This window comes from Mustela lutreola, chromosome 8 (genome assembly GCF_030435805.1).
Source record: "Mustela lutreola isolate mMusLut2 chromosome 8, mMusLut2.pri, whole genome shotgun sequence".
In the NCBI taxonomy this organism is placed as follows: Eukaryota; Metazoa; Chordata; class Mammalia; order Carnivora; family Mustelidae; genus Mustela; species Mustela lutreola.
In genome coordinates this window covers 110,971,263-110,989,272 of record NC_081297.1, presented here as the reverse complement: position 1 = coordinate 110,989,272, position 18,010 = coordinate 110,971,263, and the positions used below count along the sequence as shown (strand labels likewise).

The 18,010-nt window shown below is 34.0% G+C and overlaps 1 protein-coding gene across 4 annotated transcripts in view; it reads right to left on the bottom strand.

Annotated features, from left to right (window-relative positions):
* The window catches only part of NAV3 (neuron navigator 3), an 853,944-nt gene that overhangs the window by 240,278 nt on the left and 595,656 nt on the right, over positions 1 to 18,010 (bottom strand). For all 4 annotated transcript variants that reach the window (XM_059186398.1, XM_059186399.1, XM_059186402.1 and 1 more), the window contains exons 5-6: positions 13,265 to 13,337; positions 10,635 to 10,818 (exon numbers count right to left, since the gene is read on the bottom strand). In XM_059186398.1, the coding sequence (XP_059042381.1) occupies positions 10,635 to 10,818; positions 13,265 to 13,337 (257 nt within the window). The remainder of the gene's footprint in view (positions 1 to 10,634; positions 10,819 to 13,264; positions 13,338 to 18,010) is intronic.

Sequence of the window (18,010 nt, the reverse complement as noted above, 5' to 3'; positions counted from 1 at the left end):
TATTGCCTAATCCATAAATGAGTCAGAAACTCAGCTTTCATCCACATGTGTTTCTTTTTAGTAGCTGGGTGGCTGAAATATCATCCTGATTATATGTGAGACAGGTTACTGTGATAACTTATCCCATTAGTGAAATATGGTATGTAAATATATTATAACCTCTGTGTTATCTTAAATTTCAACTGACAGTTAATAAGGCCACCTGCATGGTCTGTCTTTGTGGGATCTCAAAACAGTAACTAAAGAGGGAGATGCCTATGTAAGATATTACTGCATCAAAGTCTCATGCTCTTTTAGGAATGCAGAATTTTCAGATAAAGGGCAACTCAGGAAACCAGGCTCATATTTCTTTCACAGTCTTACCATAAATGAAATTTTCCAACAATGCTTTTACTTACAAATAGCTCAAAGCATTACCCTGCTCCATGGATCTTTGCAACTTAAAAATTTCAGTATGGAGTAAAATTGCATCACAATAAATTGAGTGCTCCATTACAAAAGATTATTTTAATGCAATGCAATCAATCAACCAATACCATATCTGGACCTTGAATACTAGTAGACAAAGTTTTTTTGTTAAGCTAAAAGTCTGAACAAGCTTTGGTAAAGACTATCCTGGTTGGTGAAAACACTGAATTATTTAGTACTTTCAAAAGACAAAAAGTGTTGTACTAAACACAAAATTTAATGCCTATTTCTTGGTACACAAGTTCCTGAAAATGGCCTTTAATTATTATACTTACAAAATAATTATATAAATGCATGTCTATGCAGTATTTGAAGATCTATGAAAGAGTCTACTTTATAGAGTCTTAACAATTGGACTATCCTCAATTTATGGCAGAGCAAATGCAATCATCACTGTATTCAGTTTCATGCTAATAAGGAGTGGCTGGGGTTTCAAAACATCTCGATGCTGAGCTTTGGCCTAGAGTCTGCCAGGGAGGGAAGGCTGATTCTATTTATACATCTTTTCAGACTGAGAGGTCAATCAGAAAGGGAGAGACTGGGGACACTGTCAGAAATTGCAGCACAGGAAATGGATGCTAAGAGGCAAATGTTGACAGTGTGCTTTATGAAGGAAAGGGATCCTAGACCAATAGTTAAAATCTCATGGGTGAGACTGTCTCAGCTACAGAAATGTTACAAGTCCCCAAAATCCAATTATGAGTTCGTCCTGTCATTCCAATTATTATTTGGTTTTCTACATAGCTCTGACTGCAAGAAAATAGTTCAGTGGTCATACTGACATGACTATTATGGATTTGTAAGACTTGCATTTTCTATTGTTAAGTCAGTAAGCAGAATACGGTCTCTATTGGAAAATAGATTAATATAAAGTAATTTCATATGGTACAAGATTGAAGGTATAATAACCAAGCCTACATTGTCAGTGCTCTATTTGAGAAGAAAGTGTACCATAAATACTAAAAACCAAATAGAGCCCAAACAATGTCGAGTGCTTGGGAGACCATGTTCATAAAATATATTAGTTATCCTGAGTCATTGTGATTATACATGAATCACATTTTGGTTATTTCAAGAACAAATGATGAAATACTGACTAACCATCGTTTTACATAGACATTTGTGTCCAAAAACACAAGTCTTAACTTGTAAATTAGTAGCAGTCTAATACTTTAAAATGTATATTATATTCTCCCAGTTCCATTAAAAAGTTAGAGTATAATTGTGATATTTTTATTTTCTACCCGAAGAAATTAAGTTCAGTTAATTGACTTTTATTTTTTCAATGAAGAAAAGGAAATTAAGAGAACCAAAAATGATTTTGTCTGTGTCTTCTGAGACTCAAATTCACATTATTCTCTTTTTCCTAATATGATGCTATTAACATGCTGAAAGGGGAATAATTAAAGTTTAAGTTTCCAACATCAAGAATGACAGGATTGAGAACAAGTGACATCAATAGACAAGAGACTTCAACAGACTTTGAAAAACTGAAAATAAATGGAATAGAATTAATGGAGAACACATAGGAGAGGAGTTTCATCCTGGTGTACACAGAGGAAGGGTTTAGTCTAGAAAAATAGGAGGGAAGCTGGACTAGGATATTGAAGAGAAAATGAAGAGATTATAAAAAGGAGATTAATCAAATATCTATGTCAAACACTATCAATGACCACCCCGTGGCCAGAAATAAGGAAACCAATTAGTTAACCATCCAAATAAACAAGAAGCAATTTTAACTACAATAACTGAATAATCCCAGAAAAATGATGCTGGCATAGACGGGTTCCTCAATATACCTTGACTGATCCCTCTAAAGCATCGTCAAATGAACGCTGGTCAATTCTTTAAGTTATTGATCAGTTTATGATTGCATTCAAACAAATACCAACGTTCAATAGACATTCAAGAAAGTCTTTGAACAGGAAAGAATCACAGTGTATATATCCTGATTCTACAGAACATATTGCTAATAGCCAATAGGTAAACACTCCATTGGTTTGAAAGCTTTTAGAATCAATCTGTAAATCACATGAACCTTAATTTTAAGAAAGTGCAGATGACAGAGATTGGAAATTGTTAGTGGATGAGGGGAGAACAAGAAATGCCAATAGCTATATTTTATAACACAGAATGGCAAGAGATATACTACTGAGAAAGAACAAAGATGTTATTTCATTATATAAATTTATAAAGTTAACCAATAAAAGAACTAAAAAGAGTGAAATTTAACTATGTGGTAGCACTCCCAGAAAGACCCGTCCATACACTACTGACCACCTCACTTTTTAAGTTTCCTCTAGGAGTTCTGCTATCACCCATTGTCTCAATACAAGTGAGCTTCTGACCCTAATTCGGGTCTTCTTCTCCCCAACTATACACATATTTTTGGTGACTTCATCACCTCTAGTCTCATAGTTTCTATTATTTCTATATGCTCGTATCTCCAGAATTTTTGTCTACAGCCTTCATCTGTCCCTTAAACTCCAGTCTTGCAATTCCAATTGCCTTCTTAGTCTTTCCACTTGGATATACGTAGCAGACACCATAAAATTGTCACGTTTATAGGTAAATATTTGACCTTCTCCATACCAAGCCTGCTCTTCCCACATTCTTATCCTTTTCAGTAAATGGAAACATCATCTTTCCAATGAAGAGTCTCCTCTCTGTTTACCAATCCCACTGCAAGTCTGGTCTAATTCTACTGATAATGTCTTCAAAATATATTTCAAACTGACCTTCCTCTCTCGGCTTCCAATATGGTACTCCAAGCTTTTCTCCACAACCCCTTGTTTTCACCTCTTCCTCACTATATTCTATTCCCAGCAGAGCAGCCAGCCTGACCCTTTGATTTTTTATACCTGTTTAGGTTCCTCCTCACGGTACATGGTAACTTTCCATCCCTCCTGGAGTAAAATCCAATGTCCTTATAATGGCAACAGGGTATATTAGTGTCTCCCTGCTCTTGCTCAGAATTAATCCTACTCTTCTCCTGCCTCCTTCCTTCTGATCCATCCCAACTGTGGTATTTCCTCTTCTTAAAATAAACCAGACAGGCTCCAAACTCAAGGTCTCAGCTCTTGTCTTCTATCAGCCTGAAATTCTCTCCCACAACATAACCACAACCACTAACTAGTTCTCTCACCTCCTCTCCTCAATGTCATCAAAGTGAAGATTTTCCCAGAACCCAAATTAAATTTGCATGAATATAGCTTCTACACATCATGTTTCCTTTTTTCCTGGTTTACTTTTCTCCAGCATCAGTGGGGCAGTTAGTGGTACATATTTTAATATTTTATTGTCTCCCATCAATAGGATGTAAGCTTCACAAGGGCAAGAATTCCTTAGTCTCTTTTGTCCTCTGCTCTATCTAGAAGAGTGCCTGGAACATACTAAGTGCTTAATAAATATTTATTTGTTGAACACATTAATGGGAGATGGAAGAGATGGGGAGTATGTGAATCAAAAGATAATAATCAAATTAATGAATAAAACCTAGAGGCAGAAGTATTTTAATTGGCAACATGGGAAGACTACTAAAGTAAACACCTAAAATAATTGAAGGGCTTACCTCTGTGTACCTAGATTGGCAAATGAAAACGTCTGAGTATTAGGCTGTTATTTTTAATATTGAGGATATTATTACTGTGCATTACTTTTATATAGTTAATAAACATTAGAAGTGGAATGGACAGAACCGATCAGAGAAAATGAGAAAGTAGGGACCAAGGATGAGGCTGACTTGAGGTTTCTAACATGAGTCAGAATATTTCATTATACATGTGACGTGATCGTAAAGGGAGTAGAAGGTAAGGTAAAAGTGGCTGGGTTGAGTGTCTATTACGTGATAAGTGTTGTGCTATGGGGGGCACTTTATACATGTATTACTCTGTGAGGTCTTCTCAATGCCCTCTTGAGGAAGTTATCTCCATTCTGACTGTAGAGGTAAGAACACTGGTATTTGAACAGGTTAAAATCATTTGCCCAATGCCACACCATTGGGGATTGGCAGGCAGAATTTAAACCCATGTTTGTCTGACTCTAAAATAACTAAAATTATATAGATGCTGCTTCATCTATCACAATAGAAGTATAAGTAGTTGTCAAGCTTTTAAAATGGTGAAATAAAAGCACAGAACATAAGGAAAGCATGTATGTTGTGTATATATGCTCTTTTAAGATTATGCCCTCTTGGTTTCCTAAATCTTCAAATTGAAGAGCAATTTCCTTCCCCTCAGTTCTTTTTCTTTAGGAAAGAAAAAAATCCTGCCTTAAAAAAAAATTAATAAATGTCCTTTGTGTTTTGTTTTGTTTAAAGTTTAATTGATTCACTGACTTTGTTGAAGAGCACACTATAGGCCACAACACAGAGCTGAGTTAAGAAACTAATTGAAGCCAGGTTCATGAGGGCTTAAATTACCAGAGCCTTCCTGTCATCTTAAATTAAACTTCCTCATATACTTTGCAAGATTTATAACCCCAGGCTGAAAAGCTGTAAACTGTCCCAGTTTCTGAGTGAATCCCCCAGAAGGAAATGATGTTTCCTGGAAAAGAGAAAAGCAATTGTCCTTAATGGGAGGAGGGTTCTAAGAGCAATGTGTGTGGCAGGGGTCACGGGAACCTTGGCAAGGGACTGCAGAGGAAATAGACAAGTCACTCAAAGAACATGTGTCCATAGATGTTGCTTTTTGACTTGCGAGTCCTTATTGAGAAAGTTCATCTAAACTGCAAGTGGATGCATATTTGATTTTCTCCTACAAATAAAAAGCAGAAGGGCAAATGTGGAAATCATAATCTCGCAAATTCTGAAAATAGCAGTTATAATAGACTTATCAACATTACTGACTTTCATGTTTCTATGATCTACACAATTTCTTACCTGTCTCTACCTTTATAATCAATTTCTTTTCTTTTTATATGTTTTCTTTTTATAAAACATAAACATGTTTGTTCACACAATGCAATAATCACTATTTGTGAGTTCGTAAAATTCACTATTTAGTAATAGGAAGGAAAACTATTTAATAGTCTGAACAACAATTAAGCTAAAAGGTCCACATTTTAAAGGAAAAACTACTTGTTTGTAAAGCTTTTAGCAAATAAAAATCATCATCTTTTACAAAGGCCTTCATGCTAATACTTCATATATAACTGAGCAGTACATAAGAAAAACGAATTTTCAGTATATAATTTTCTTTCACTATAATTATTTACCAGATAGACTCAAGAAAATTATCCATTCAGGACATGCATTCTGCTCATTGTAGGTTGGTCTCATGTGCCAGGCATTGTGAAAGAGTTTGGTGAAATTAAACTTCCTGTTACCTTTCATGTCAAATAGAACTTTCATTGTCAAAACTCAACACAGGGAAAAGTATGATTGGCAGAAATATCCTGATGCTCAAACCATATTTATTGATCAAATGAATTTTGAGTTGGAAAATATGGCATTTATTTCTACTTTGCTTTCTAGAATAAGAAATTGGGGCACATGGGTGGCTCAGGGGGTTAAAGCCTCCACCTTCAGCTCAGGTCGTGGTCTCAGGGACCTGGGATTGAGCCCCGCTTCGGGCTCTCTGCTCGGTGGGGAGCCTGCTTCTTCCTCTCTCTCTGCCTGCCTCTCTGCATGTTTGTGATCTCTCTCTCATTCTCTCTGTCAAATAAATGAATTTTTAAAAAAAATTTAAAAAAAAGAAATAATACTTCCCATCTCTTAGTTAATACTTGGAGAAAATAACTATGATTTCAACTCTTAACTAAGATTTTTATCACTTTATATTAAAACATTTTCACATCTTCCCAGTTGATTGAAGAAAGGACCTTTAATCTATGACTTTTTAAAAGTTTCTTTCGTTCTTCTTCCCTCCCTTCTTTCCTTCTTCCCTTCCTTTTTCTTTCCTTCCATCCTCTTCTTCTTTTTCTTTCTCTCTGTCTCTTTCTTTTTTCCTGCTTGCCTCCTTCTCTCCTTCCCTCCCTGAGTCCCAGCTTTATTTTAAGACAGATACTGTAAGTGGATAATTCCAGTAACAATAATAATAATAATCTCCACTGTATACCATTTTGAAACTAACTGCAGTTCAATACATGACCACCCCCAACATCAAGAACAAATTTAATTATTTTTAATAATTTAACTTAATCTGTAAATTTTAGGCTCCATAGCTCAATGGTTAGAGCACTGGTCTTGTAATCTATAAATTTTATAAATACACACAATTTTCACTATGAATCACTTACAATTTTAAATATGCATGTTCTTACTTAAAATTGGAAGCAGCCATAATATAAATTTGTTAATTCTTACATTATCTTGTTGCAGAAATAACTGTTGAAAATTGTGTGTATGCTCTGTGTCTATCCCTTGGGCTATACCAGTGACCAAAATATAAAAAATACTGCTATATTAATAGTGCCTACCTTTTATAGGAAAATGGCAATAATAAACAATGAATATAATAAATAAGTACATTGAGATTAAAGGTTGATTAAAGGTAAGAAAAAATTAAAAGTATGGCAAAGTACAACAGGGAGTGAACACGGGCAGCTTGTAGTAGTAAAAGGGTCTTAGTCAAGGTAAGCATCAGTGACAAGATAACATGTGGGCCATTGCCGTGAAGCAAGTGAGAGATTTAACCAAGCAGCTAGCAGACAGAGTGTTCCAGGCAAAGGAATCAGCAAAAGCAGGTCTCTGAAGGTGGGAGCAAGCCTGAGCTATTTGAGACCATTGCAAGGCTTTGAACAGGGAGTGATGTGTGCCTAGTATGTTCAAAATGTTTTATATTGTAGTGACTCAGGGAACCCAAAAACAACCTCATAAGATGGATGCCATTTTTAATTCTTTTAACAAACAAGAACACTGATGCACTGAGAGGTCAGGTAAGTTACCTGAGGCCCAACAATGAGAAAGTGTTGAAATTCAGATCCAGGTGCCAGCAGTTTGATTCTAGAGGCAAACTTTGAGTAACTAGAGCTCTAGTTGCCACTGGAACAGGACACACACACACTTGCACATGTGTACACACACACGCGCGTGGGTATGTCCTCATGTATATGTACCTACATATCCACAAATATATATACACAAGAGTGGAGAAAGAGCTGAGAAACCAGTAAAGGAGAGTTTGTTAGGCATACTCTGGTGCTCCTGGTCCATGTTTTATTTTCTCTCTTGTGTACTTGTTAACGTTTAGGTCTAAGTGTCTGTTTAAATGAAAGAAGTTTCAAATGACTGAAAACATTTGGAATTATTTGCAAAATAGAAATTCCTAATGTATAAAATAAATATTGTGGGAATATATATAATTACATCAATTTATTTTAAATAAAAAGAACAAAACAAAACTCTTATTGAACTGAAATCATATGCCCTTAAAATTTTTTATGAGTTGACAGAGAAGAAATATAAGAATGTTTTCTGGCAAAATATCTAGAATAATATAGCAACCAGTCATTTAAGCTATTTACTTGGGAAGAGCTTTAGAATTAACAGAAAGTCTTCATAAATCATGGCTTATAACTTATGAGTCACATCTGAAGCAAAGAAGATAAATGTGTCACTGGGTTTCTTTTTTTCTGCATTAATTATCTTTGTTTTACTATGTAGACATAAAGTAAACATCCTTTCTTATGTATATACTATGGCTTTTGAAAAATAGTTAACATACATTGATTGTTGTACATAAATTCTAATTCATAGGCTGTTTCTCTGTACCAAATCTATGTAAACAGAAATAAGTATTAATGTTTGAAATATAATATTCTGTAAAACAGATAATAAATTCTATTAAGATGAAGACATGTTACCCCTGTACATCAGGATCATAACTATTATGTGTAGTACAGCACGTACTCCACATTGTCAACTCATTATCAGTCTACAAAGTAATTAAAAGTAATTAAGTTTATCACAAGGCAAATTCTTTAAGAGTCTACCTCAGTCTCAAAGGACACTGGTGAAAAGAATACTTTTCAAAATCTTCCAATGAAAAGAATAAAATTGCTCTCTCCAAAATGGTATAAAATTACCATCCCTACTATATATAGGGCTTTATATTTTTAAATAAAATATTGTTCCATAACAGCCCTGCATATCTAGCAAGAATGAGAAAAACAATCTCCCCAGAAGGGTCATAACCACTGAGAAATTCTAGGCAAGAAATTCCACATGGCAGATACAGAAATAGACTGAGGTAAAGCAAAGACAAATGATACTGCGTATCACTTCCAAAGTTAACATGTTTTGTATAATACCACTTAACTCTCTCTGTTTTCTCAGCTACTATTCTTGCTTCTCGTCAATTCAAATAACTTAAACCAAACTCTAGGAAATATTATTTCTGGCAGTTTTCAAAATCTGGATCTCTTTCTAACAACCATCTCCCCCAAATAATCATAATAATAAAAAAAAGATATTTCCTCTCCCCCATTCTTAAAGAAATCCAAAGAACTTCCCCTGTGGAGAATTTTGTTTTCACTTTGACTTTTGTATGATTTTACTTACATCACAAAGAGCCAGGACGAGCTTTAAGAAGAAAAGCATATCTGCATTACTGACTAATGAGAAACATCTTTTATCACTCCCTGAACCATGCAGTATACTCTATGTTTTTTGATAAAGTTACAATTTTTCTTTATTGACTTCATAATTCATTAGTGAGTCAAATCCGCCCAAATGAATAGCGGATACTTGGTCATACAGAGAAAAGTATTGCTTAATATGAAGAAAGGGCTGGCTGGCAGATGAAAGAGAAGAGGAATTCTCAACTGTTGAATATTTGACAGTAAGTGGGGGCAGGGGAGATGGTATGTGAATGTAATTTCAAATTTTACTCTAACTTTGTGAGTCAATACTAAATACCAAAAATAAACTCAGGGCATACTGAGCATTACTAGGTTTCACGCTTGTCTTCTAAGATGGAAAAAGGTAAATATTTACATCTGTTTGATATGTATATATACTCTTAAAGATGATGAATATTTGCATATTAGACATTCTCCCTCTGAAGAAAAAACAATCAGCTATTTACACAATAGAGCTAATGACCCAATACTCTGGTCATTGGTGAGGACCAAATGAGCAGTGCGCAGGAAACTTGTTAGTTTCATTTCATTCTGTGATCATTTTTTTTTTTTTTTTGATGTGTCAATTTAGCCAGGCTTACTCAGTCCACTTGTTCAATCAAACAGTAATCTAGGTGCTGCTGAGAAAGTATTTTGTGGAGGCGGTTAAAGCCCATAGCAGCTGACTTTGGGCTCTAGGATAAACTCCTAGATAATCTGGGTAAGTCTGATTCCCTGCTTGAAAGGTCTTAAAGGCAGGATGGAGGCTTCCTTGAAGAAGAAATTCTACCTGTATATGAAAGTTCTGGCACCCGCTGAGAGAGTTTCAGCCTGCCCTTCCTGCTGGGATGCCCTTAGGGTTTCAGACTTGCTCAGCTAGTCCCAAGGACCATGTAAACTAATTCTTCACAGTAAATCTCTTAATCCCTTCCTGATTCTGCATCTCTGGTTGATCCCTGACTGATATAATCCCAAATTGGAAAACAGTGCTAACGGAAAAGGGAAGGAAGTTGCCATGATTTGTTAGCACCCCACCCAGGCTGTGTCTACAATGCACCAACAGACTCAAGTCAGATGAACACATGCATGCGTGTTTAAAAATACACACACACACACACACACACATGCACACAATCACACATTAAAAACAGTATGTCCCGCAGACACTCAAATCCGAAAGTTTAACAGACCCAAAATTTTTAACAGATTTAATTAACTGAACACAAGCCTCAATTAAGAGATAACAACACAACCAGAGAGTAGGACTCAACAGCCCATTCTAAACAAAAATCTGAAGAAGGAAACAACGGTGCCACGTCACTCACAATCAATACATTTCACACACTTTGATACAAACCACCATTATCTTTAGAAAGCAAATAACTCACCTCAAATTAATAAAGGTTGCTCATCCAACCATAAGAAAAAGTGGTCTTAACGTCTATGACATTGGTCAAATTACATCATAACACGGATGCAGCTACATAAATATGTTTTCCAATCTCACAAACAGTAAGTCATTAAAAAAACAAAAGGACAAACAAACAAAAAACAGTTTACGTCCAGACAAGTTAGTTTTACACACACGCCCTGCTTCCCTTCCTTACCTGGACTGCATATCTTGCTGGGTTTTGGCCTGACTGGCTTCTGCCTGAGGGGAGCCGTGGCTGACCCGCTGCTGAAGCTCTACCAGGGACTGGTAATACTGTTGCTGATGGTGTTGTTGCTGCTTGTAGCGAGACAAACTGAAAAACAGCCCTAGAATGGCTTTTAAGTTTCCATTTCTTATTTCTGCATCAAAGGGAAAATATAAAAACAGTAGCATATGAAATGAATGCAGTTTTCCTTTTTATTTATTTATTTATTTGTCACAAACGCAATTCCAGTTGCCATTCTCTTAGACTAAATCTGGGGAGATAGAAATGCACCTCGAGTCTCGAAGTCACAGATTCCAGCAAATCTGAACTTACTGAAGCATGATACATTTCCAAAGAGCCTGGAGCTTCAGGGACAGAGTAATGGGACGGAAGGTAGAGAGAACAAAACATGTAGGAGCAAGGCTCTTTGCTGATCGTCAACTGCAATTTTTCTAGAGTTTTCTTCTTCCCACAAATGGATGGGCTTTCTGTCTTGTGCTAATCATATGATTCAGCATTCTACCTCCCTCACAAAGTCTCAGCTGCTACCAACACAGTGATGGCTAAGAACTGGAGAAAGATGGCCACTTAAATGTTGGTTGTCCTACATTTTAAGTAAGGATGGCATGGGTGCACCTTATAATGGCAACTAAATTTATAGTTGTCCTCCTAAATCACCTAACAATCAATTTATTAAAATGTTTATGTATTTATATGTATGACTATACATGTAATATCCCCAAAGTACATATAATAAGTATTTTAATGGTCCAATTTTTCTCTTGACTCATATTACATATTAATAAATAATAAAGATCAGCTTATTCATGTCTTTACATAACAACTGAATAAACTTGAACGTAAATCCTAGTTCTAGTACATGGAGCTCTTAAAGTCTTCTTACACTGAATAAAAATTTAAACACCCAAAGTAAGCTACAATCTGAACTTCGCTTTCTTTTACTTGTAGTCATAATTTAAAATTTTGGAGAAATGGAAGTAAAACTTGAACTAAGGCTATGAAAACTGTAATTATATACTAAATAAACATAATATTGGGAATAAAATACATCCTCTTGTGAAGACAAGGTTTTATGTTTCCTTTTTGTAGTTTAGGGTATTAACAAACTATTCTGATTTCTTGCTCTCTGATGGTTTATAAATGTCACACCATATATGCAGTAGAATTATTCATTTAAAGTGAAAATGAGATGCCCCCCCAAACCTTCTCACAGTTGTCATAATATAGAAGAGTTAGTCTGATCAATATGAAGCTATAGTAAGGAAGTATTAATGTTCTCATGTAAATCTAGATGATCTTAAAGGTTTTTAAAATTTCTTGTTTTCTTACTATGCATATTTTATTAACTTAGAAAATTATTTTGAGCATTTACATATTTTTAGAAGATAAATGAAAATCAATGGGTTTCTTTTATTAAAGAATGTCATATGAGAAAACAGAGATATAATATGAACAAAAGGTAACATTTTTAACTTACTTTTAACCACTGAAAAAGTAAAATATTTTCCTGGGGAATTTTATCAACTTTTATTCTAAGTTACAGAACCTCAGTTAGGTTTGAACCTAAGGTTTTTGGCCCCCAAATGTGCAATTAACATATCATTTAAGTGTAAAAGACAAAGGAAATTTCAAACAAAAATGAATATAGAAGAAAAATTGGGAAAACCTAGTAATTCTACTAAATGTTCATTGTATTTCAGAAGCCACATAATTCCTCTTTTTTCAGTGACAGAAAATTTTTACTTAGACCTGTCTAATATTTCTAGTATGTGTTGGGGGAAAAGACTAGTCAGAATAAGGGACTAAAGTAGAAACGTTAACCAATCTAAATTGTTGCAGCATATACCAGTATCTAGCAGAATTTTAGCATATAAGTTAATATTCTAATAAAATAGTCGTTATTGTGGATCTCAAAAGACTTGCTACTTCATAGCCTTAGCAACTAGATTTTGTTATAGTACTTGAAAAGTTTTCCTAAAACTATATGTGAAAGACAAAGATTTAAAAAAAAAATCCCTCTTTTTCCAGTTTTCTGTATTTTAATTTTAGTAATGATCCTTTAAATCTTTAATGACTTTAAAGCTTTTACATATGACAGCTATAAATATTTTAATTGCTAATTATTTCAGAACTCATGACGACTTATTTAAACTTACCAAATATTTCAACTAGGACTACCAATTTGATATGATACTGACAAAATAATATTTGCAGATTAATTATACTATTTTTCCTGAATTTAGTCTATCTATAATGCAGTATTACCTATGTATCATCCATCCCTCTACTTAAGACTCTAAAAATACTATACACTGATAATAACATAAAAATGTTTTGTTAAACTACCCCTCTCCCACACACTCAGTCATGAAAATAACAGTTTTGGCAAAATATGGAACATATATAAGTAATAAAAGCATACATTAATAACCATTACATTTATGTTTCTATTACTTTGGAAACTTGACTTCATGCATTAAGAAGCTATGTACTCCCACTTCACATTTCTTATAATACAAAAACAATTTTTTTTTTTTATAAACTTGGGTGTTATTTGCGACAACTGTGCCTTTTCTTACCTTCAGCAGATAGACCTTGAACATTTACTCCTCTGGCTGCTAGAAAACTAAGGCAGACATCAACATTTTCAATCTGTAACATGAAAAGCAGTGAAAAGGCAACTTAGAGGGTTATTTTTATATAAACAAATGAGCTAAAATGAAACCAGAGAGTAAGATAAGGAAAGAATGAATACTTTACATTCATTTCATACTAGAAATCTTTACCAGAGTTTAACTAGAATTATTTCGGATAATTGTAGAACAAATATAAAGCTTGCATTGTCTGGGTTGGTAGTCACAAACAATTCATAAAGGCCTGATGAAGAATGGCATTCTCACAGATTAGCAACCCACCTACTTAACATAAAACTGGATTTTGTATTTCACAACTAGGTCTCAATGAAAGCATCCATACAGGAGGAGACCTGCTTATGCATGTTGTAGAATGTTAGGATGTGGGTAACTGGGATTCAACCAGTAATAGTTGGTCATTATGCCAGAGGGTTGATATGAAACAAATAAAGCGTATTTTCATCTTAAACTATAACTAAGTCTTTATTTTTAAAAGTGTATTTGTACATTAACAGTTATATATTCCTCTAATTAAATTTAGATATTATCTTTATAATTTAAGATTGTGATGCCATGGCTTTTAAACAGTTGGTTTTGATATGATTACCGGTTTGAAACCATTTAGAGTAATAGGTAGAAACAAAAACCCAAAAACTCTAAATGATTGATTTATGTTAATTCACAGGTTGATCTCAATATTGATGTATGGTGTTATATGGTGAAGTTAAACAGTTAAGACTTCTTTAAAAGAATATAAGAAACTAGAAAGTTCTAGTTCTTTATGAGTCATCTCCCTGGGTTGTTCTGGTATTCCATAAATCTTGAAATTCTAAAATAAATAGAAGATGTAAAGTTAATACTTGGCAAGATATTGTTTTCTATCCCATTAAATTCTCATCCAAAGCTATGCATAAGAACATACAAAATTCTGCCAATGTCCTCTCTAGCCTAGCTTCACAGAAAGGACAAAATGTCTTTTAAAGAAAAGAAAAAGAAAAAAAGGAGACTCAAAATCTGTCCTTATACAGTGGGCAATTATTTATATTCCTTTGTAAATATAATTTTATGCAAAACTAATATTCAAGGAGATGTTCTTTGTTTAAAAATGATTGCAGCTAAGATATAAACATTTACTTTGAGGAAAATGATTTTTATTTATTTCAAAATAAGTGTTACTAAGAAGAAAACTTGTTTTATTGAAATCATTCTACTAAAACAAAACAAAACAAAACAAAACCCCCAAAAACCAGAAAATTGGAAGTCACAGAATATAATATGACCAAACAAATCTTGTTTTGCCCATCAGTATCTAAATATCCAATAAGGTTATGGTGCTTAAATCTTTTCTTTTCTTCACCTTTCACTTTGCTACTAGAAAGTAAGACTGTATAAGGAAGAAAATAAGGAGAAAATAAAAGAAATAGGAAAAACAGGATGTTCTACTGCATTCATCTAAAATGTCCTTTTAGGAGCACCTGGGTGGCTGAGTTGGTTAAATGTCTACCTTCGGCTCAGGTCATGATCCCAGGGTCCTGGGATTGAGCCCCACGTTGGGCTCTCTGCTCAGCAGTGGAGTATGCTTCTCCTTCTCCTATTCCCTCTGCCCCTGCCTGTGCTCACTCACTCACTCTCAAATTAATAAGTTTAAAAAAATGTTCTTTTAAACTTTTTTTAGGACCATTAAATACAATAAGAGAAACACACCAAATAATTATTGTGGTCTAATATCAAGAGAATTGAATTGAATATTTTTTAATGCTTGCCATTAAAAAAGGTTAACAAATAGCATCTATAATAATATTGTCAGATTGTTTTTTGTGGCTACCATTTAAACCGTTTAAAAAAATAAACTAGTGTCTGGAGTGGGTATTAAAGACAAAGAACTCCTAGCACGCACCATAAACTAGGGAAAATAAAATTAAATAAATTTTATTTATTTAATAAATAAATATTTATTTATTTTCTGTGAAAATAAAATAATTCCTATTAGAGCCTTAATGGAGTAGAGAAAATATACTGACAGTATATTCAAGAATATTTGTTTATATATTCAGGTATGGGTTTTTTGAGACCGAGCCCCTGCATGACAGGGACTCTATTTTGTTCACTCATGTACCTTCAGCAACCTAAGGTATCTGACAGGCGCTCTGTGCACACTTAAGGAAGGATAGAGATTGGTGGATGGAATGGCTGGATTGGTGGCCAATCCATCCCTATGCAAAGGAGTAGAGGGCTCAGGGATAGACACAGAAAGAGAGAGAGGAGGAGGAGGGAGAAAGAGGGAGAGGGAGGAGGAGAGGGAAAGGGAGAGAGGGAGAGAAGGAGGGAGTAGAAAGTAGAGAGAGAGAGAGAGAGAGAGGGAGAAAGAGGGAGGGAGAGAGATCATTTGATTCAGAGCCTGTAAGTTCAATTCTCTTTGGGATTTTTAGTAATAAACCACTCTGGAGTCCCTGACAGACTCCAGACCAAAATAATAATAATAATAATAATAATAAAAAATCAGAAACTCTGTGGTTTGGGGCTGAAATTCAGTTTGTTTTCAAATTTTAGTTCCCAATGTCAGTCTACCTTCCTATTTACAGACTAAGCAACTGACCTCCAGAGAAGATCTCATATAAAGATGAGCTAAAGAAGCCAACAAAAGTATTATATTTTTTATTCCCAATGTCCATGAAATTCAAGATGTACAAAATTAAACACTGAAAATATTAGAATAGTGATGAACTTTGGAAGGTTATAGTCTGGAAAGTTGTATATGGGGAAGGGGCATGCTGGAAGTGTCCTTTGTTTTATCTGAGTGTGACTATACAGGTATATACATATTAAAAAAATCAATCAGCTATATACTTAAGATTGGAGTACTTTATATATTTTCTATGTTTGTTTTACCTTAATTCCTATTAGAGTACTTTACACTCTTATATGTGTGTTTTACTTCAATTAAAAATAAAAATAAAACGATCAGCCCCCTATTTTATCAAAAATAAAGGCATACAAGAATAGAAGTACAGAAACATAATGGGAGACTGTTACAAGTAGTTAAGTGAATGATGATGGTGTTTTAGACCATCATGGTGACAGTGAAGTGACTCAGATTCTGGGTAGAAGTTGAAGAAATTTAGTTGGAAGATATGGCATTAATAATAATCAAAGGTGAGGGGTCAAGGAAGACCATGATACTATAGAATTCATGCACTTTATATTTTATGCCTGTGGTATTTTATATATACATTGCTACATAGCAGTGATCCAGAGAAATTCATTTTCCATTTTGTGGGCACCATGCTTCTGACATGGCTCAAGTCACAGTCACATCCATAGCTCATGGATAGTCACTCCCAGGACTTTTACGTCCCTACTCTGATGTCATGCACAATTTATTGGGTCTATATGTGGCTTACATTTTATTGGCTTGGCGCAGCCACTTTGCCTCTCTTTTCCTGTTAAATTTAAGCATGGCTACACAAAATATATAAAAATATTGACTTTGTAAAAAAAAAAAAAAAAAACCCACAAAGTTTCTAAGTTTGAAATCCAGGTTCTAAGTTCTAAATCCAGTCAATAACATCTAGTCAGAACTTTGAAAATCTCTGGGTACACTGAGACTTGAGGCTTTTGTATTCTATGAAAATATCTATAATTATCACAATGTATAAACAAAAAGACATTTTTGCTCAAATTCACATGAAAATGGACTGCTGTGTGTGTTTTCCTTATCAAAGACACAAATTCAATAGAAGTTGGCTCATAGTTTTGGAATTCAGTAGTTTCTATTTGTGTAATAGTATTTTGGAGCACTACCATTTAATTTTGTTTAAATTATTCATTTATTCATTCATCAAGTATTTATTAAATTTATTTTATGTGTGGAATTATGCTCAGCACACAGATAAAAATTTCAAGACACAGCCATTATTCTCATATTTTCTAAAGAGTATTGACTCATTTCTAATATTTTCCACACTCTCATGAAAAATGAAAGGGATTTTTCAAAACTAAATTTAATGTCTAATCTCATAATTGTACTTTTATCCTGACTCTCATGAACTTGCTAAATACAAATATATATACTGCTAAATCACAAACGGGGTTTCAAACAGGGAAAATAAGTGTTTTCATTATCTACATTTACGAAAACTCAGACAGTCATCATTGAATTTGTGCTTTCAAAGTTTTTTAAACCTGAAGGTCAATATACATTCTCAACATACTAATCACAGAAGATTATACTGGAAATATTTGTATTTATTCATCTTATTGTTGAATAAACTATTCCAAAAATTAGAGAATTTTTAATGAGCACAGTTCTTTACTGAACTCATACACTTTAAGCTGCATGTTTTAGGACAGCTAGTCTTAGTATTTTTACTATAAAACTAGTACAACCTGTTTTGGAAAATGTGACTAGAGGCATCTTTCACAGTGTTAATGAAGTTATACCTTGTTCATTCACATGTTTCTTTCACTTTAACTTATGGATACTTAATGAAAGCTATATTTAGGTCCTAAATATCTGGTATGATTAATACGAACCTTATATTTTGTGATTAAATTTAAACCATGGCACCATCATTTTAACAATGAATGATAAATTCATTCAGCAACTACTGACTGTTTATTATATGCAAAGAGCTCTGCTAGACGGTGAAGGGATATAAAAATGAATTATAAAGTCTTTGCCTTTGTGAGCTT